General features: G+C 53.3%; 1 protein-coding gene across 2 annotated transcripts in view; it reads left to right on the forward strand.

Moving 5' to 3' along the window:
• EFNB1 (ephrin B1) overlaps positions 1-14797 on the forward strand; it is a 67005-nt gene extending 52208 nt beyond the window's left edge. For both annotated transcript variants that reach the window (XM_075573582.1, XM_075573581.1), the window contains exons 4-6: positions 9341-9433; positions 9940-10068; positions 12599-14797. In XM_075573582.1, the coding sequence (XP_075429697.1) occupies positions 9341-9433; positions 9940-10068; positions 12599-12990 (614 nt within the window). In that variant the 3' untranslated portion in view covers positions 12991-14797. The remainder of the gene's footprint in view (positions 1-9340; positions 9434-9939; positions 10069-12598) is intronic.
• Positions 14798-20455: the final 5658 nt, after the last annotated feature.

A 20455-nucleotide genomic window follows, 5' to 3' on the forward strand; every position in this document is an offset into this window, starting at 1 on the left:
TTCCAGTTGCATGCTGCCTTTTCTTTCTCTTTCCCAGTCTTCCTCTATTTCCACTCACTTTCCAGAAGAAGTTATTTTCGTGCTCCGGTCCCAGCACTAAATGGCTGCACATTGTGCCTTGGGAATGTGAGTGTATGGGAGAGATCTGGAACAGCAGCGCACATCTGGAAGTGTTCTGTCCTCGGCAGGCAGGATCAGGCAGGCGGTGTCGCGCATATCCTCTGGGTACAGAGACCAGAGTACACACAACTGTGAATATCTTCTTTCCTTACCAAAAATATTTCTCCCTCTCTCCCACTATTTCTCTCCTCCCCCCTCTCTATCCTCCCTCCTCTCTATCCTCCCTCCCCCCTCTCTATCCTCCTCCCTCCCCCCTCTCTATCTCCTCCCTCCCCCCTCTCTATCCTCCTCACTCCCCCTCTCTATCCTCCTCCCTCCCCCTCTCTATCCTCCTCCCTCCCCCCTCTCTATCCTCCTCCCTCCCCCTCTCTATCCACCTCCCTCCCCCCTCTCTATCCACCTCCCTCCCCCTCTCTATCCACCTCCCTCCCCCTCTCTATCCACCTCCCTCCCCCCTCTCTATCCACCTCCCTCCCCCTCTCTATCCTCCTCCCTCCCCCCTCTCTATCCTCCTCCCTCCCCCCTCTCTATCCTCCTCCCTCCCCCTCTCTATCCTCCTCCCTCCCCACTCTCTATCCTCCTCCCTCCCCCTCTCTATCCTCCCTCCCCCCTCTCTATCCACCTCCCTTCCCCCTCTCTATCCTCCCTCCCCCCTCTCTATCCTCCTCCCTCCCCCTCTCTATCCTCCTCCCTCCCCCTCTCTATCCTCCTCCCTCCCCCTCTCTATCCTCCTCCCTCCCCCTCTCTATCCTCCTCCCTCCCCCCTCTCTATCCTCCTCCCTCCCCCTCTCTATCCTCCTCCCTCCCCCCTCTCTATCCTCCTCCCTCCCCCCTCTCTATCCTCCTCCCTCCCCCCTCTCTATCCTCCTCCCTCCCCCTCTATCCTCCTCCCCCTCTCTATCCTCCTCCCCCTCTCTATCCTCCTCCCCCTCTCTATCCTCCTCCCCCTCTCTATCCTCCTCCCTCCCCCCTCTCTATCCTCCTCCCTCCCCCCTCTCTATCCTCCTCCCTCCCCCCTCTCTATCCTCCTCCCTCCCCCTCTCTATCCTCCTCCCTCCCCCCTCTCTATCCTCCTCCCTCCCCCTCTCTATCCTCCTCCCTCCCCCTCTCTATCCTCCTCCCTCCCCCCTCTCTATCCTCCTCCCTCCCCCCTCTCTATCCTCCTCCCTCCCCCCTCTCTATCCTCCTCCCTCCCCCCTCTCTATCCTCCTCCCTCCCCACTCTCTATCCTCCTCCCTCCCCACTCTCTATCCTCCTCCCTCCCCCTCTCTATCCTCCTCCCTCCCCCTCTCTATCCTCCTCCCTCCCCCTCTCTATCCTCCTCCCTCTCCCCCTCTCTATCCTCCTCCCTCTCCCCCTCTCTATCCTCCTCCCTCTCCCCCTCTCTATCCTCCTCCCTCTCCCCCTCTCTATCCTCCTCCCTCTCCCCCTCTCTATCCTCCTCCCTCTCCCCCTCTCTATCCTCCTCCCTCCCCCTCTCTCTATCCTCCTCCCTCCCCCCTCTCTATCCTCCTCCCTCCCCCCTCTCTATCCTCCTCCCTCCCCCTCTCTCTATCCTCCTCCCTCCCCCTCTCTCTATCCTCCTCCCTCCCCCTCTCTCTATCCTCCTCCCTCCCCCTCTCTCTATCCTCCTCCCTCCCCCTCTCTCTATCCTCCTCCCTCCCCCTCTCTATCCTCCTCCCTCCCCCCTCTCTATCCTCCTCCCTCCCCCCTCTCTATCCTCCTCCCTCCCCCCTCTCTATCCTCCTCCCTCCCCACTCTCTATCCTCCTCCCTCCCCCCTCTCTATCCTCCTCCCTCCCCCCTCTCTATCCTCCTCCCTCCCCCCTCTCTATCCTCCTCCCTCCCCCCTCTCTATCCTCCTCCCTCCCCCCTCTCTATCCTCCTCCCTCCCCCCTCTCTATCCTCCTCCCTCCCCCTCTCTATCCTCCTCCCTCCCCCTCTCTATCCTCCTCCCTCTCCCCCTCTCTATCCTCCTCCCTCTCCCCCTCTCTATCCTCCTCCCTCCCCCTCTCTCTATCCTCCTCCCTCCCCCTCTCTATCCTCCTCCCTCCCCCTCTCTCTATCCTCCTCCCTCCCCCTCTCTCTCCTCCTCCCTCCCCCTCTCTATCCTCCTCCCTCCCCCTCTCTATCCTCCTCCCTCCCCCTCTCTCTATCCTCCTCCCTCCCCCTCTCTCTCCTCCTCCCTCCCCCTCTCTATCCTCCTCCCTCCTCCTCCCTCCCCCTCTCTCTATCCTCCTCCCTCCCACTCTATCCTCCTCCCTCCCCCTCTCTCTATCCTCCTCCCTCCCCCTCTCTCTCTCTCCTTCTCCCTCCCTCCCCCCTCTCTTCCAACCCCCACTCTCTTTCTTCCTCTCTTGAAGAGCCAGATTGAATCTGACCTTTGGCCCCCGTGTGAGGGATCCGCTTTGTGATGTTCCGGCCAGGGGGACCCACTCAGCGCTGGGCCTTAGAGGGTCTGAGCGCTGCGTGTTCGGACCACACATGTTCACCAGTAAAGCTGCACTGTATGAGCTTCTCTGCGAGTGTGGGGTGTGAGGGGATCACTGGACTCTCAGCCAGTGACGGGGGGCTTCTCCTATGTTCCTACATTGCTGGCACTTATGGGGTTATTGAAGCCTTTGACTGTCTTCTTCTGCCCTGCAGAGCTTGCAACCTTGTGCCTCTAATGCATTCTCCCTCCCACAGTCGCAGGCCCCTCATCGGATTTGTTTTTCTTTCTTACCTGTAGTGGGATTTCCCCTCTGTCCCTCTTCTCTGTCACACGCATGCGCACAGCTTTGATCAGTGACCGGAGCTGGAAGCCTTGGGGATGCTGGCGGTTAAACCCCTGTGTACTGAAGCAGTAACCTGCAGCGTGGCATCTGCGGTACGCTCCGAGAGAGACTGCTCCCTCCCGGCAGTAATAGGGCCCAGTTACATCCAGCGTCCCACATATCCCTAGTTTCTCTCTCGCTGCGAGTGAATTATCACCCCCACATGCAGGTACAAGTGTTGCGCTTCCATTCATAGGCTCAGGGCATTGTACTTCTCCGATCCTATAGGAGGACTTTCTGTCCTGGCGTGGTGGCTGCAGGGCGGCGTCGCGCTTTGTCCGTATGTAACGTGTGCGTTGTGAAATTTCCCCCCCCCTTCCCGCACATTGAGTCCTTGTGGAGGAAGGCGGGTGAAAATAATTAGGATTCCTGTAGGGTTTTTCTTCCCATATTTGGGGCTCCACTTTGGTTTGTAAACTGTTAAGGGGAAATCGCTGCATAGCTGATGTGCAGGAGAGACTGAAACCCCCACACGCTCTGCAATCTCTCAGCCAGAAAGCTACAGTCTGCCCACCTACCCCTCTACTGAACTACCTACCCCTCTACTGAACTACCTACCCCTCTACTAACCCACCTGCAATCCTACAAAGGACCAACGGGCAATGATGCATTCAGTAACCTTTTATCAAGGTGACCGACTTCAGAGAAAATATAAGACAACTAGATGTTTTAAAATAGCAGTTAATGTATCTTAATAAGCAAAGGCTTCATCAAACCTACAGCTATGTCTGAACTTTATCATTTTTTGTAATGTTTGTTTGTAGAATCTCCACAGAACCCCCCCCCCCTTTCTTCCCATGCAGAGATTATTAAGCTACATTAATCAACATACAGCAATAAGGACCCTGAGCTGCAGCATCCGACGCGCTCGCTAATAGGGACCCTGAGCTGCAGCATGCGACGCGCTCGCTAATAGGGACCCTGAGCTGCACCATCCGACGCGCTCGCTAATAGGGACCGTGAGCTGCACCATCCGACGCGCTCGCTAATAGGGACCGTGAGCTGCAGCATCCGACGCGCTCGCTAATAGGGACCCTGAGCTGCAGCATGCGACGCGCTCGCTAATAGGGACCCTGAGCTGCACCATCCGACGCGCTCGCTAATAGGGACCGGGAGCTGCAGCATCCGACGCGCTCGCTAATAGGGACCGTGAGCTGCAGCATCCGACGCGCTCGCTAATAGGGATAGTAAGCTGCAGCATCCGATGCGCTCGCTAATAGGGACCGTGAGCTGCAGCATCCGACGCGATCGCTAATAGGGACCGTGAGCTGCAGCATCCGACGCGCTCGCTAATAGGGACCCTGAGCTGCACCATCCGACGCGCTCGCTAATAGGGACCGTGAGCTGCACCATCCGACGCGCTCGCTAATAGGGACCGTGAGCTGCAGCATCCGACGCGCTCGCTAATAGGGACCCTGAGCTGCAGCATGCGACGCGCTCGCTAATAGGGACCCTGAGCTGCACCATCCGACGCACTCGCTAATAGGGACCGTGAGCTGCAGCATCCGACGCGCTCGCTAATAGGGACCGTGAGCTGCAGCATCCGACGCGCTCGCTAATAGGGATAGTAAGCTGCAGCATCCGATGCGCTCGCTAATAGGGACCGTGAGCTGCAGCATCCGACGCGATCGCTAATAGGGACCGTGAGCTGCAGCATCCGACGCGCTCGCTAATAGGGACCGTGAGCTGCACCATCCGACGCGCTCGCTAATAGGGGCGCGACGTGTTCCGGTGATGCCAGTTTCCGTGCTTCCCAGTGCTGCGGATTCTGTCTTTTTAAGGATCTCTGACGTGATCATTCCTTTCATTTCCCAGTCCCTTAGAGCTCCCCACGGGATCCTTTGTCGTGACACGCGTGTTCTGTTGCTAACTGCGTGTGAGGTACGTGGCGCAGGTTCTTTCCACAACCAGAGGGATACGGCAAAAACTGTTGTGAAAGTATTGAGGTTTTTTGTCCGCTCTCTCGCTGGCTTCACACACGGGTATCGTTACCAGCTGCACAGGAAGAGCTGGCGTTTCAAATACAGAAGCATCTGACTTTGGGGGGTTCAGTGCTTATTCTGCCCCCATTAATCCCGCGCGCCTCCCTTCTGAGTTAGCCGGGAGCCTTCAGGTGCTGTTTTTTTCTTTTCTCCAAGCCTTGGGATCCCTGCCGGGCAAAGGTTTCACTTCCTGTGTCTGGGGGTCCAGAGATACCCTTGTAGCAATCCGACGTTCTGCGTCTGTGGTGGGCTCTAAAAACACTAATTACTGTGGGAACACGAAGAGAGAAGCAGCATTGTGTATGAAACGGATTCCTGGCCCTCTGCGGTGTGGGAGATTGCGGTTACACCGTTACCTGCAGGGAAATGAACTCTTCCTTATAATCTGCCTATACTTTACTCCTGATCACATCATGTTACAGATTAGGAAACCCTTTGTTTCCCGTTTAAAAAAAATATATTGAATTTAATATTTTTGCAGAACTTAAGTTATCAGAGAACCCAGCTGAGAACTTTCTAAACCCTCTTTTCCCACTCTGCTGCCACTTACCATCCTTGGGTGCAATGCCACATACCACCATCCTTGGGTGCAATGCCACATACCACCATCCTTGGGTGCAATGCCACATACCACCATCCTTGGGTGCAATGCCACATACCACCATCCTTGGGTGCAATGCCACATACCACCATCCTTGGGTGCAATGCCACATACCACCATCCTTGGGTGCAATGCCACCTGCCATTCTTAGGTGCTATGCTTAGCACACGCTTCTTTCACTCGGCTAGTTATGTTCTGTGACGTTTAACTGGGGTTAGGATTTTGGACCCAAATGTGAACACTTATTCAACACCCTAAATAACTGCGCTGATAATGACAGCGGTCATTTTATGGCTTCCTTGGACATTTTCCCAGGAAAGAAACCCCACTGCCTGGGATACAATAGACATTACATTTCACTTACAAACCCCGCTTGCTGTTAAATCGGCCACACATGTCCCCCCAGGTCTGTCCCCTGACACTGATCCGCTGGACATGCATAGCTGTGCAGTGTGTCGCTGCTCCCACTGTGTCGCTGTGATGTTGGGTGCAGTCGGTCTGGTCCCACGTATGTCCCTTTTAGTTGGGGGGTGAAAGTCCGTTTTTTTATCTCCTGCTCCCCTCACCTTTTCCCCTGTTCAGTCACCACTCCCTCTGCCATCCGTGGAGTGGGCGGTTACCGGCGGCTGCCACGGCTTGTGCTGCCAGGTGGCTTTAGAAACACCCGCCTGTGCTGGAGGCCTCAGCAGCTGTTCCTGCCCCGGGAGCGAATGAGGAAAGGGAGAAACAGAGGTCTCCTCACGACACGCACACTGTGCAATCACTGTTATATGCTGTGTATACAAAGGCTTCCTCAGCACAGCACTGCTAGACTTACTCTGTGCGTGCGGGCGCTGTTTTTATACAGTACAGCACACGGGCAAAGCTATACACATTCTCCTTGTAGACTTGTGGCTGTTCCTTGGCGCTGACTCTGTGCTCGGTCACCCCCCGGGCTGCTGTGTGATGACTACGCATTGCATGCCATGCTTATTGTGACCATCACAGCCGGGTGTGAAGGTCGCAGAGCTGTGTCGTGTAACATGAGCTTGTGTGCAGGCTGCCAGCTCTGTGTCCGAGAAGTGTGTAAACTGAGTGTGCACTCACTGAGCTCTGTGTGTAAGGCACAACCACTCTGCCATGTAAAACCACCTCACTCATTCTTAATATTCTAATAAACAGCCATTTCATTTAGGAATAAATATTATGTTTACACTTGACCAAGAGCTCTTGCATCGGTCTGCTAAAGTGTCTCAACATACAGCGAACCTGCACCTATGTGACAGGAATATGTTCTCAATAAGAAAATACAGATGTATATATCTCCCCCCCTTAATTTCTCCCCCCCCCTTCTAATGAATGAAAACTAGTAGTACGTGGCAGCCCGTGCGTTAGTACAGAGATATATCACTAGTAGTACATGGCAGCCCGTGCGTTAGTACAGAGATATATCACTAGTAGTGCATGGCAGCCCGTGCGTTAGTACAGAGATATATCACTAGTAGTACATGGCAGCCCGTGCGTTAGTACAGAGATATATCACTAGTAGTACATGGCAGCCCGTGCGTTAGTACAGAGATATATCACTAGTAGTACATGGCAGCCCGTGCGTTAGTACAGAGATATATCACTAGTAGTACATGGCAGCCCGTGCGTTAGTACAGAGATATATCACTAGTAGTACATGGCATCCCGTGCGTTAGTACAGAGATATATCACTAGTAGTACGTGGCAGCCCGTGCGTTAGTACAGAGATCTCACTAGTAGTACATGGCAGCCCGTGCGTTAGTACAGAGATATATCACTAGTAGTACGTGGCAGCCCGTGCGTTAGTACAGAGATATATCACTAGTAGTACGTGGCAGCCCGTGCGTTAGTACAGAGATATATCACTAGTAGTACGTGGCAGCCCGTGCGTTAGTACAGAGATATATCACTAGTAGTACCTGGCAGCCCGTGCGTTAGTACAGAGATATATCACTAGTAGTACGTGGCAGCCCGTGCGTTAGTACAGAGATATATCACTAGTAGTACCTGGCAGCCCGTGCGTTAGTACAGAGATATATCACTAGTAGTACCTGGCAGCCCGTGCGTTAGTACAGAGATATATCACTAGTAGTACGTGGCAGCCCGTGCGTTAGTACAGAGATATATCACTAGTAGTACATGGCAGCCCGTACGTTAGTACAGAGATCTCACTAGTAGTACATGGCAGCCCGTGCGTTAGTACAGAGATATATCACTAGTAGTACATGGCAGCCCGTGCGTTAGTACAGAGATATATCACTAGTAGTACATGGCAGCCCGTGCGTTAGTACAGAGATATATCACTAGTAGTACCTGGCAGCCCGTGCGTTAGTACAGAGATATATCACTAGTAGTACGTGGCAGCCCGTGCGTTAGTACAGAGATATATCACTAGTAGTACATGGCAGCCCGTACGTTAGTACAGAGATCTCACTAGTAGTACATGGCAGCCCGTGCGTTAGTACAGAGATATATCACTAGTAGTACATGGCAGCCCGTGCGTTAGTACAGAGATATATCACTAGTAGTACATGGCAGCCCGTGCGTTAGTACAGAGATATATCACTAGTAGTACGTGGCAGCCCGTGTGTTAGTACAGAGATCTCACTAGTAGTACATGGCAGCCCGTGCGTTAGTACAGAGATATATCACTAGTAGTACATGGCAGCCCGTGCGTTAGTACAGAGATCTCACTAGTTTTACATGGCAGCCCGTGTGTTAGTACAGAGATATATCACTAGTAGTACATGGCAGCCCGTGCGTTAGTACAGAGATCTCACTAGTAGTACATGGCAGCCTGTGCGTTAGTACAGAGATATATCACTAGTAGTACATGGCAGCCCGTGCGTTAGTACAGAGATATATCACTAGTAGTACGTGGCAGCCCGTGCGTTAGTACAGAGATATTTCACTAGTAGTACGTGGCAGCCCGTGCGTTAGTACAGAGATATATCACTAGTAGTACGTGGCAGCCCGTGCGTTGGTACAGAGATGTTTTGATGGGGCAGGTTGACCTTTACCTTTTTAAGTTGCCTTTTGATGCGAATTCTCACATTCCCCTGGCTTGCTGTGTAGTTTGTGTTCCTCCCAGACCTGCAGGCGCTGGGAGGGACGAGGCTCATACAGAGGAGGAGATTTCTTCCTACTCCTAATCCAATAACAAGCCCAAACACTCGCATTTAGCCCTTTCCATGCCATGGGGGCAGCAATGCCATGTGCTGGCGCGGTAGAGGTGGGGCCTGGCGCGGTAGAGGTGGGGCCTGGCGCGGTAGAGGTGGGGCCTGGCGCGGTAGAGGTGGGGCCTGGCGCGGTAGAGGTGGGGCCTGGCGCGGTAGAGGTGGGGCCTGGCGCGGTAGAGGTGGGGCCTGGCGCGGTAGAGGTGGGGCCTGGCGCGGTAGAGGTGTTGCGTTGCAGGCGCCTTTCTGGCAGCAAAAAGGTTTTGAAGCATGTAGAAGTTGAACATGCTAATATTCCGTGACCTTAACAATATTGAGACTGCACACCCGCACACACTCGGACACACGGACACACACACACGGACACACACACACGGACACACATACACGGATACACACACTCGGATACACACACTCGGACGGACACACATACACTGATTCACACGCACATGTATAGAGGTGTGGGCTTGTGTACACATTACCAGTCCTACCATACACACATCTTATAACAGGATCGCTATAAACATGGTGGCTGCATTTCTTGCTGTTACACCTCTGACATCACATGACTTTGACTCCCAGTATCGGATTCCCACCATGTCCTCTTCATGTGACGTGGTCCATCTTTGTTCTCTTGCAGCCACGTCCAACGGTACCTTGCAGGGTCTGGAGAACCGAGAGGGCGGCGTGTGCAACTCGCGCTCTATGAAGATCATCATGAAGGTCGGACAAGGTGAGTGTCAGCGCAATCTCCTCCTGGGTGGTTCGTGGGATGTAGTATAAATTAACCCATTACTGCCAGAGGTCAGCAACACAAAACAACGTCTCGGGAAGTCGAATGTGTCTCTTGTATTGAAGAATTAAATTAACTCTGTGCCCAGGACGCGCGTGAGAACGAGCGGTAACTCTCAATGTATTACTTCCTGGGAACACATTTTAGAAATAAAATATATATTTTTTTGTTTCTGTAGAATTTTCTAGACGCTCCTGAGTTATCCTAAGAGCTTACAAATCTACGGGGGGGGGGGGAGTACTTGAGGGGCAGGGAGAGGGCATCTTGCTCAAGGGGGAGAAATTTGATTGAAAGAGCAGGGTGGGAAGGCCCTTTCAGATGTTGTAACCCTGGGGTGGGTGGTCCCTTTCAGATGTACTTGGGACCCTGGTGTGGGGGGGAGTCCCTTTCAGATGTACTTGGGACCCCTCGGTGATTGCCTTTTCCCCACCCTCTTACTTGTGCAGATCCCAACACCGTGTTACCGGAGCCTCTCACCACTAGCCGGCCCAGCAAAGTGGCTGATAACACGGTGAGGATTGCAACGCTCGGACCTTGGAACCGTGTTGTAGAGGGAGAAGGCCACGGCAAGCCAGGTTAGACCCCGGAGAAGAGGGGGGGAGAGGGGGTGCCGTGTGCACGGAGGCTGGCCGTGTGTTACACGCGCATTGTAACATGCTGCCAATATTTGTGTAACAGCTTGCGCTGCTTGAGTGTAACAAATATACGATGTATGCTGTAATTTACACTGCAATGTGGTTAAATGTTTGTGCACAGTGTTTATATACAGTTGTGTGAAAAAGAAAGTACACCCTCTCTGAATTCTATGGTTTTACATATCAGGGCATAATAACAATCACCTGTTCCTTAGCAGGTCTTAAAATTAGGTAAATACAACCTCAGATGAACAACAAATTACATATTACACAGTGTCATGATGTATTTAACAAAAATAAAGCCAAAATGGAGAAGCCATGTGTGAAACAAAGTACACTTTTACTGCTTCCATTGGAATTAAGATGCCAAGTAGCAGACAGGTGCTGCTAATCAAATGCCCTTGATTAATTGATCATCAGCAAGAGTGACGACCTCTATAAAAGCTGAAGTTTTAGCAGTTTGCTGGTCTGGAGCATTCAGGTTTGTGTTAACACAATGCCAAGGAGGAAAGACAGCGGCAATGATCTTAGAGAAGCAATTGTTGCTGCCCATTAATCTGGGAAGGGTTATAAGGCCATCTCGAAACAATGTAAAGTCCATCATTCTACAGTGAGAAAGATTATTCAAAAGTGGAAAACATTCAAGACAGTTGCCAATCTTCCCAGGAGTGGACGTCCCAGCAAATTGACTCCAAGGTCAGACCGTGCAATGCTCAGAGAAATTGCAAAATACCCAATTACAATTAGAAAAAGACTGAACAAGTATTTTGTTTGGAAGGGTTGCCAGGAGAAAGCCTCTTCTCTCTAAAAAAAAAAAACATGGCAGCACGGCTAAGGCTAAGGCCCCGCTCCCAGAGTCAGCGCACCTGCGCTGCTGACAGGCGGTGCGCTGAGATACACAGACCGCGATCTGCGGTCTGTAGGGAGCGGGAGGTGGGCGGGAGGTGGGAGGTTTGATCGGGAGGTGGGCGGGAGGTGGGCGGTTTGACAGGGAGGGGGGGCGTGGCTTGAGCGGAGGGACCCACTACTCTCCCCCCCCCCCCTCCCTCCACGGACTCGGGCTGGAGCTGGAAGGTAAGTTTAAACACACACACGCAGGCACTCATTCATACACGCGCACACACACACACAGGCAGGCACTCACACACACGCGCGCGCACACAGGCACGCACTCACGCACTCATACACACACACACACAGACAGAGGCAGGCACTCGGGCACACACACACACACAGACAGGCACGCACTCAGACACACACACAGAGAAAGGCACTCACCTGCTTTCACTCCACACTCCTCCCCGCTCCCCGAAGCCTCTCCTCCTCCCGAAGCCTCCCCTCCCCATTGGCTCACAGCCACACACGTCACGCGTCAACGCTAGGAAACACCATTCTCTGGTGTCTCCAGCGGCTGACGCGCTACAGCGTGTAGTGCTCTGTGCAGCCAGGGGGGACCGGGACCGGCTCGCGAGGATTCCCCTGCTGGTGGGGAACTCGCGACCCGCCGCCCGCGCCAACGAGCGCAGCGGGACCGAGGCCTTAGGTTTGCAAAGTTGCACCTGAATAAACCACAAGACTTCTGGAACACTGTCCTTTGGACAGGTGAGACCAAAGTGGAGATGTTTGGCCATAATGCACAGAGCCACGTTTGGCGGAAAAAAAACACAGCATATCAGCACAAACACCTCATACCAACTGTGAAGCGCGGTGGTGGAGGGGTGATGATTTGGGCTTGTTTTGCAGCCACAGGACGTGGGAACCTTGCAGCCATTGAGTTGACAATGAACTCCTCTGTATACCAAAGTATTAGTCAAATGTGATGCCATCTGTCCGACAGCTAAAGCTTGGCCGAAATTGGGTCATGCAACAGGACAATGATCCCAAGCACACCAGCAAATCAACAACAGAATGGCTGAAAAAGAAAAGAATCAAGGTGTTGCAATGGCCCAGTCAAAGTCCAGACCTCAACCCGGTTGAAATGCTGTGGCTGGACCTTAAGAGATCTGTGCATAAACAAATGCCCACAAACCTCAATGAACTGAAGCAACATTGTAAAGAAGAGTGGGACAAAATTCCTCCACAACGATGTGAGAGACTGATAACGTCATACAGAAAACGATTACTTCAGGTTATTGCTGCTAAAGGTGGTTCTACAAGCTATTGAATCATAAGGTGTACTTCGTTTTTCACACATGGCTTCTCCATTGTGGCTTTATTTTTGTTAAATAGATCATAACGGTGTAATATGTCATGTACACACACACACACACACACACACACACACACACGGTGTAATATGTCATGTGTTGTTCATCTGAGGTTGTCTTTACCTAATTTTAAGAGTGTGTGTGTGTGTGTGTGTGTGTGTGTGTGTGTGTGTGTGTGTGTGTGTGTGTGTGTGTGTGTGTGTACTCTGCACTCTGCACGGTCACCCTTTTGTGCAGTATTTAACCACGTCTCTCTCCCACAGACACTGTGAACCAGGCGGATAAATCGTCACCCGGTGGAGTGGGCGACAGCTTCTTCAGTTCCAAGGTGGCGGTTTTTGCTGCGATCGGGGCCGGCTGCGTTATCTTCATCCTCATCATCATTTTGCTGGTGGTCCTGCTCATCAAGGTCCGCAAGCGCCACCGCAAGCACACGCAGCAGCGAGCAGCCGCCATGTCTCTCAGCACGCTGGCCGGTCCCAAGTGCAGCGGCAACGCAGGCACAGAGCCCAGTGACATCATCATCCCGCTGCGGACTACAGAGAACAATTACTGCCCGCACTATGAGAAGGTGAGCGGGGACTACGGGCACCCTGTCTACATTGTGCAGGAGATGCCCCCGCAGAGCCCCGCAAACATTTACTACAAGGTCTGAGGGAGACCCCCACATCTCAATGGGACCCCCGCCTGCGGGTGGCCAATCCAGCACCAGGAGCACAGGCCAAAGGTCACTCGGCATAAAGGGACTCTGGGGGACGGAGCAAAAAGACGAACTTTACGTTAGGTATTTTTATATAGTTTGCCCCTTCGCTCTGCTCCCCTTTCTGTCCGTCGGGGAAGGAGATCAGCTCCAGCCTGTCCCCGCACGCTCCCCCGGGGAGGGGGGGGGGGTGTCCTTCCTTGGCACAGGACAGGGGTACGACCAGGACGCTGCCTATTAAGGAGATGGATATAGGGCACAGACAGGAGCTGCTGCCCGGATGTCTCACACACACTCTGTTTGATTTCTGGAGAGCGTTAGTTGATGTCTCATCCACTCTAAATCCAGTCTGACTGTTCACACCAGGATATCCCAACTCCTGTGCTGCCTCATTCACCCGGACAGCTTCGGATAAAGAGCCAGGGGGAGTGAGCTGTCACTTAGGCAAACTGCTTCACATGCGAGTGCGAACACGGGCACACTGCTACACCCACACCTCTACAAACACTACCTGTGCACTTGTATGCACTTAATTGCACACTTGAAATGTTTATTTTGCCGGTAAACACACATGAACAACCAACCCCTTCCCTATGTGCGCAAATAATGTATGTGACATATACACACAGACCTATGTTTACACATTTCAGTTGCGGTAGCATTTTGTACACATGCACATGCATGTCCACTCCCCCGCACACACACTTAACGCCCTTTGCTACAGTCAGGTTGCGGATACGTTTCCTTGACACTGCTCCGTGATGCAGCAGCCCTGTCCAGGCATGTTCTGCGTGTCTGCTTTCATGATCTGTTCCATCGTGTCCTGTGGCAGCTACACACATGCACACTAATACCTGTGAGTGTGTGTATTGTATGCACACACGCACACTTTGCTAAGCGCATGTACATATATTTATCACACTTCTATAGGCAGTCTGTGCGCATATTAACACGCCCAGGACCGGCTCCCGGAGGGATCTGTGCAGAGGTCGCAGTTTCAATGCATTGGGTGTACAGCAGCAGCACATACAGTGACTAAGCACATGTACGCAGCATGGGGCAGCCGTGTGTCCTATGTAGGAAGCCCACTACCCATCTTACTAGTCGTGTTCCTAGCCCATCTTTCTAGCCTCCTTGGCAGGGTGGGCTCCCTCGTACCTTCTATGCAGAGCGGGATCAGGTTGCCTCTTTGTATGGAGATTAAGGGCTTGTTTGCCAGTGTGCACTGAGGTAGCGGCCGTAAGGGCTGGGAGACCAGGAAAAAGGCCTTAAAATAGCATTTAAATAGCACCGCCATGTCACCTCATGAACGCTTCAAACGCGGGGCTCGAGATTTAGTTTTTTTTATCCTTATCCCTGCAATGGATTTCACAGCCGGTTTAATGTGCAGACGGTTTTGAGCACATCCCACGGAAATGACTCTCCGAATATTCAGCACTGCAGGTTTTATTTCCCGTTCTAATGTCTCTGTACATAAATATACATTTTAACATTCGGCAGCAAAACGATGATTTTTGAATCTGTTTACACCTCGGACGTGTGCAGGGGGGCAGCTCTGGCCTCCATCACCCCATTTATATTCTGCATCTTTTCCCACATCAGATCTCTGCACATATGAGGAATATTGCCCTGCTGGTCCCTGTGAATATAGAAGGGTGTTACACATCCCGTTCCCCTTTCTCTCCTCCTGGGTACAGATTTCGGGGCCTAAGCTTTTTTTAACTACACAACGTTAGCAAAGTTGTTTTGTTCCTTAACATAACCACATGCAGCCTGTGCCCGGCGGCCCGTGTATATATGTGAAAAGGAAAGGTGAAATCTAAACTTAAATTTATTAGCACCTTTTTATGTTTTCAAGTGGCAAAAACTGATTTCCTTACATAATAGATTAACTTTGATATTTTTTGTAAATGTGTTTTCTTGAAAGGAATACTGTAAAGTTGTTTTGTATAAACTCCAAATTTATTTTCACTTTTGTTTTCTTAGAAAAAAAAAATGCCCACAAAAATAATTCTTCCCCCTCCAATACATATATCCATGTAAATATCCGCTGGGGTGGTACGTGGAATCTGTGGATGCAGCACCGTGTCCCTGTCTGGTAGTGGGGGTGGTACATGGAATCTGTGGATGCAGCACCGTGTCCCTGTCTGGTAGTGGGGGTGGTACATGGAATCTGTGGATGCAGCACCGTGTCCCTGTCTGGTAGTGGGGGTGGTACATGGAATCTGTGGATGCAGAGCCGTGTCCCTGTCTGGTAGTGGGGGTGATACATGGAATCTGTGGATGCAGAGCCGTGTCCCTGTCTGGTAGTGGGGGTGATACATGGAATCTGTGGATGCAGAGCCGTGTCCCTGTCTGGTAGTGGGGGTGATACATGGAATCTGTGGATGCAGCACCGTGTCCCTGTCTGGTAGTGGGGGTGATACATGGAATCTGTGGATGCAGCACCGTGTCCCTGTCTGGTAGTGGGGGTGATACATGGAATCTGTGGATGCAGCACCGTGTCCCTGTCTGGTAGTGGGGGTGATACATGGAATCTGTGGATGCAGCACCGTGTCCCTGTCTGGTAGTGGGGGTGATACATGGAATCTGTGGATGCAGCACCGTGTCCCTGTCTGGTAGTGGGGGTGGTACATGGAATCTGTGGATGCAGAGCCGTGTCCCTGTCTGGTAGTGGTACATGGAATCTGTGGATGCAGAGCCGTGTCCCTTTCTGGTAGTGGGGGTGGTACATGGAATCTGTGGATGCAGAGCCGTGTCCCTGTCTGGTAGTGGGGGTGATACATGGAATCTGTGGATGCAGAGCCGTGTCCCTGTCTGGTAGTGGGGGTGATACATGGAATCTGTGGATGCAGCACCGTGTCCCTGTCTGGTAGTGGGGGTGGTACATGGAATCTGTGGATGCAGAGCCGTGTCCCTGTCTGGTAGTGGGGGTGGTACATGGAATCTGTGGATGCAGAGCCGTGTCCCTGTCTGGGAGTGGTACATGGAATCTGTGGATGCAGAGCCGTGTCCCTGTCTGGGAGTGGTACATGGAATCTGTGGATGCAGAGCCGTGTCCCTTTCTGGTAGTGGGGGTGGTACATGGAATCTGTGGATGCAGAGCCGTGTCCCTGTCTGGTAGTGGGGGTGGTACATGGAATCTGTGGATGCAGAGCCGTGTCCCTGTCTGGTAGTGGGGGTGGTACATGGAGTCTGTGGATGCAGAGCGGTGTTCTCCCGACACGTGGGGATTGGCACACATGGTGATGGTCACGGCAGAGTTGCTGGTAGTGGGCAGTTGTGTTGGTTCTGCGGCGGGCACTGGAGGTACACAGGGACACACTGCGGTGTGTTGTGATGAGCAGGTCATGGGTGCAAAATACTTGGTTGCAGTTTCTTTGCTTTTCAACCCAATTTTTCATCCACAAACTACTTGGTGCAGTACGGCCTGCGACAGCCTCTGTCCCTTTCCCCTCCGAGCCGCTGTGCTGACCCCTCATCCCAGCTCGGAGCAGCACCTCTATCCCAGAGAGGGCACGTCCATATTACCTAGCATGGGGAAGCAAGTCCCGGGTTGTGCCTGTGGAATCTGGATGCGGGGGGGGGCCTGCAGGGGGGTCCCACCATGCTTTACAGACAAGCAGCAAAGGGGTTAAAATGATTTTTTTTTAAAGTGCGAGAAGATTTAGGCAAAAAGTCCATTTAATATTTTAAAATTAAAATGGCGTCAACAGTTTCAGGATGTTAACTCCTTCCCTGCCACAGGGAGCAGACGTGTGCCGGCGCAGTGAGGGGTAACGGGGGCTCCATCTTCTGACTGATGGTGACTAACCTCTGACCTCTGCTGCCATCTTGCAGAAATGGTCAGAACATTTCTCCAAGTTTCTCTTTCTTGTATGTGTGCGGAAGTACATGCGGGCATTCTGCCCCCGGCTGCGGCGGGAGAGGGGCACAGCGGTCTCTTGTATGTGTGCGGAAGTACATGCGGGCATTCTGCCCCCGGCTGCGGCGGGAGAGGGGCACAGCGGTCTCTTGTATGTGTGCGGAAGTACATGCGGGCATTCTGCCCCCGGCTGCGGCGGGAGAGGGGCACAGCGGGTGTCCTAATCTGCTGCTGGGGCAGCTGGGCAGGAAGCTTGCAATCTACACACTATATATACTGCTTATGGCACCTGGGGTGTTTGTGGGTGGGCCTCCATGCCATTTGCCCACACTTGCCCATCCTCTGCCCGCGGCTTGTATAGCAACACCAATTACACGGGGTGGGACACGGTAAAAATTTGATTTTATATATAAATATATCTTTTTTAATTTTTGGACTGTGCCTTCTAGACCCTGAATTCTCGGACAGGGGCCCCTGGCCCCACCCCGCTATGCACGCCATTTCATGTCCGAGGCCTCTCCGTCAGGACACTTGTCTCATCGCTTGGCGTGGGAGGCGGGGTTTGATTACATCACTTTTTTTTTTTTTTTTTTTAAATGGAAGTTTTCCACGCACAAATTGTTTTTTCTCCGTACACCCCGCGCTCTGATGCCGCCTGTTTGCTCGCCATTCGCCAGGCGCCTGTCTCTTCATTCCTCACCGAGGATGTTTCTCTTCTGTTTCCGGTGAATACATTTTCCCTAATGCTCTGCCGTTTTAACTTCACCCCATGTCCATGTTGAATGCCTGGAATCCAGTTCTCTGGAGCGATGTTGGAAACCTGATTATATTGTTAAATAAAGTTTTTTTCCTATGGAAACTGCTGCCTTTTCCTATGTTGTCAGTGTCCGAAGGCCCGTGAAGGCTGGGCCTCCCTCTGTAGCAGGGAAGAGGCTGGTGGCTAATACAATGTCACTCCCAGGCCAGTGACGAGTGCAGGAGAGACGCTTCTCTTCTGTAAAGTGACAGATTGAAGACCTGCAGCCAGTACAGACTCCACAGCACCGGCTGACAAACGCTAAAGGGTCTCGTTTAGCATTGTCGCTCTGCAATGCATTGCAGGCTCCTGGCAGCAGGAGGGTTAATAGCTCACACATTGTGGTCTGAGACTCCATCTAACCAGGTGATATTAAACCAGCTGAAATTGCAGCTTCCACCTCCCTCTGATCACACAAAGCACCTTAAAGTCATTAATGGCCTGGATCTAGTTGTCAGTTTGGCGATTACATGCGCTTCCCCTAGATAGAAACTGGAAACTTTGGGAAAGTGCTCATATATTTATCCTATACAGTGGCAGAGGGGACGACCAAGCAATATAATAACATGCAGAGCGATATAGTGATGTAATATATCCAACAATGTCACCTGCAGGGAATGCGTTGGGGGTCCCCTTTGATGCTCAAAAGGAGATGAGAACTGAGGGGGATTTAGAAGGGATGAGGTGGGAGAGGAGACTGAGACGAGGGGGGAGAGTGATAGAGATGGGGAGGTTGCGAGCGAGTAGTGAAAAATGGAGGGGGTGAGCAAGAGAGACTATTAGAGGGAGGAGGAAAGCTGATGGGGGAGGGGTTGAGTGAAATAGGGGGACTAGAGAGGGAGTTGAAAAATAAGAGGGTGAGGGGGAGATAAAGATACATGTGAGGAGACTGTGCCAGCGGTGTGAGCAGGGAGAGAGGGCAGACTGTACCAGTGTTGTGAGCAGGGAGAGAGGGCAGACTGTGCCAGCGGTGTGAGCAGGGAGAGAGAGAGCAGACTGCCAGCGGTGTGAGGGAGAGAGCAGACTGTGCCAGCGGTGTGAGCAGGGAGAGAGGGCAGACTGTGCCAGTGTTGTGAGCAGGGAGAGAGGGCAGACTGTGCCAGCGGTGTGAGCAGGGAGAGAGAGAGCAGACTGCCAGCGGTGTGAGGGAGAGAGCAGACTGTGCCAGCGGTGTGAGCAGGGAGAGAGGGCAGACTGTGCCAGTGTTGTGAGCAGGGAGAGAGGGCAGACTGTACCAGTCTTGTGAGCAGGGAGAGAGGGCAGACTGTGCCAGCGCTGTGAGCAGGGAGAGAGAGCAGACTGCCAGCGGTGTGAGGGAGAGAGCAGACTGTGCCAGCGTTATGCGGGAGAGAGCAGACTGTGCCAGCATTGAGGAGAGAGAGCAGGCAGTGTGAGCAAGGGGAGAGAGGAGACTGCCAGCGATGTGAGCAGTGGGAGAGAGAGCAGACTGTGCCAGCGCTGTGAGCAGACTGGCAGGGGGAGAGCAGGCAGAGAGCAGACTGTGGCAGGGGGAGAGCAGACTGCCAGCCATAGAGCAGGGGGGGAGACAGACTGCCAGCGTTGTGAGGAGGGAGAGCATGCTATGCCAGCGGTGTGAGAAGGGAGAGAGCAGACACTGCCAGCGGTGTGATCAGGGAGAGCGCGGACTGTGCCAGTTGTGTGAGGGAGAGAGCAGACTGTGCCAGCCGTGTGAGCAGGGAAAGAGAGCAGACTGTGCCAGTGGTGTGAGCAGGGAGAGAGAGCAGACTGTGCCAGCGATGTGAGCAGGGAGAGAGCAGACTGTACCAGCGGTGTGAGCAGGGAGAGAGCAGACTGTGCCAGCGGTGTGAGCAGGGAGAGAGCAGACTGTACCAGCCGTGTGAGCAGGGAGAGAGAGCAGACTGTGCCAGCGGTGTGAGCAGGGAGAGGGCAGACTGTGCCAGTGGTGTGAGCAGGGAGAGGGCCGACTGTGCCATCGGTGTGAGCAGGGAGAGGGCAGACTGTGCCAGTGGTGTGAGCAGGGAGAGGGCAGACTGTGCCAGTGGTGTGAGCAGGGAGAGGGCAGACTGTACCATCGGTGTGAGCAGGGAGAGGGCAGACTGTGCCATCGGTGTGAGCAGGGAGAGCAGACTGTGGCAGCGGTGTGAGCAGGGAGAGAGAGCAGACTGTACCAGCCGTGTAAGCAGGGAGAGAGCAGACTGTGCCAGCGGTGTGAGCAGGGAGAGAGAGCAGACTGTGCCAGCGGTGTGAGCAGGGAGAGGGCAGACTGTGCCAGTGGTGTGAGCAGGGAGAGGGCCGACTGTGCCATCGGTGTGAGCAGGGAGAGGGCAGACTGTGCCAGCGGTGTGAGCAGGGAGAGAGCAGACTGTGCTAGTGTGAGCAGGGAGAGAAGCAGACTGTGCCAGCCATGTGAGCAGGGAGAGAGAGCGCTGTGCCAGCGGTGTGAGCAGGGAGAGAGCAGACTGTGCCAGCCATGTGAGCAGGGAGAGAGAGCAAACTGTGCCAGCGGTGTGAGCAGGGAGAGAGCAGACTGTGCCAGTGGTGTGAGCAGGGAGAGCAAACTGTGCCAGCGGTGTGAGCAGGGAGAGAGAGCAGACTGTGCCAGCGGTGTGAGCAGGGAGAGAGCAGACTGTGCCAGCCATGTGAGCAGGGAGAGAGCAGACTGTGCCAGCGGTGTGAGCAGGGAGAGAGCAGACTGCCAGCGGTGTGAGCAGGGAGAGAGAGAGAGCGAGCAGACTGCCAGCGGTGTGAGGGAGAGAGCAGACTGTGCCAGCGTTATG

Source organism: Ascaphus truei, chromosome 16 (genome assembly GCF_040206685.1).
Source record: "Ascaphus truei isolate aAscTru1 chromosome 16, aAscTru1.hap1, whole genome shotgun sequence".
NCBI classification, from domain to species: Eukaryota; Metazoa; Chordata; class Amphibia; order Anura; family Ascaphidae; genus Ascaphus; species Ascaphus truei.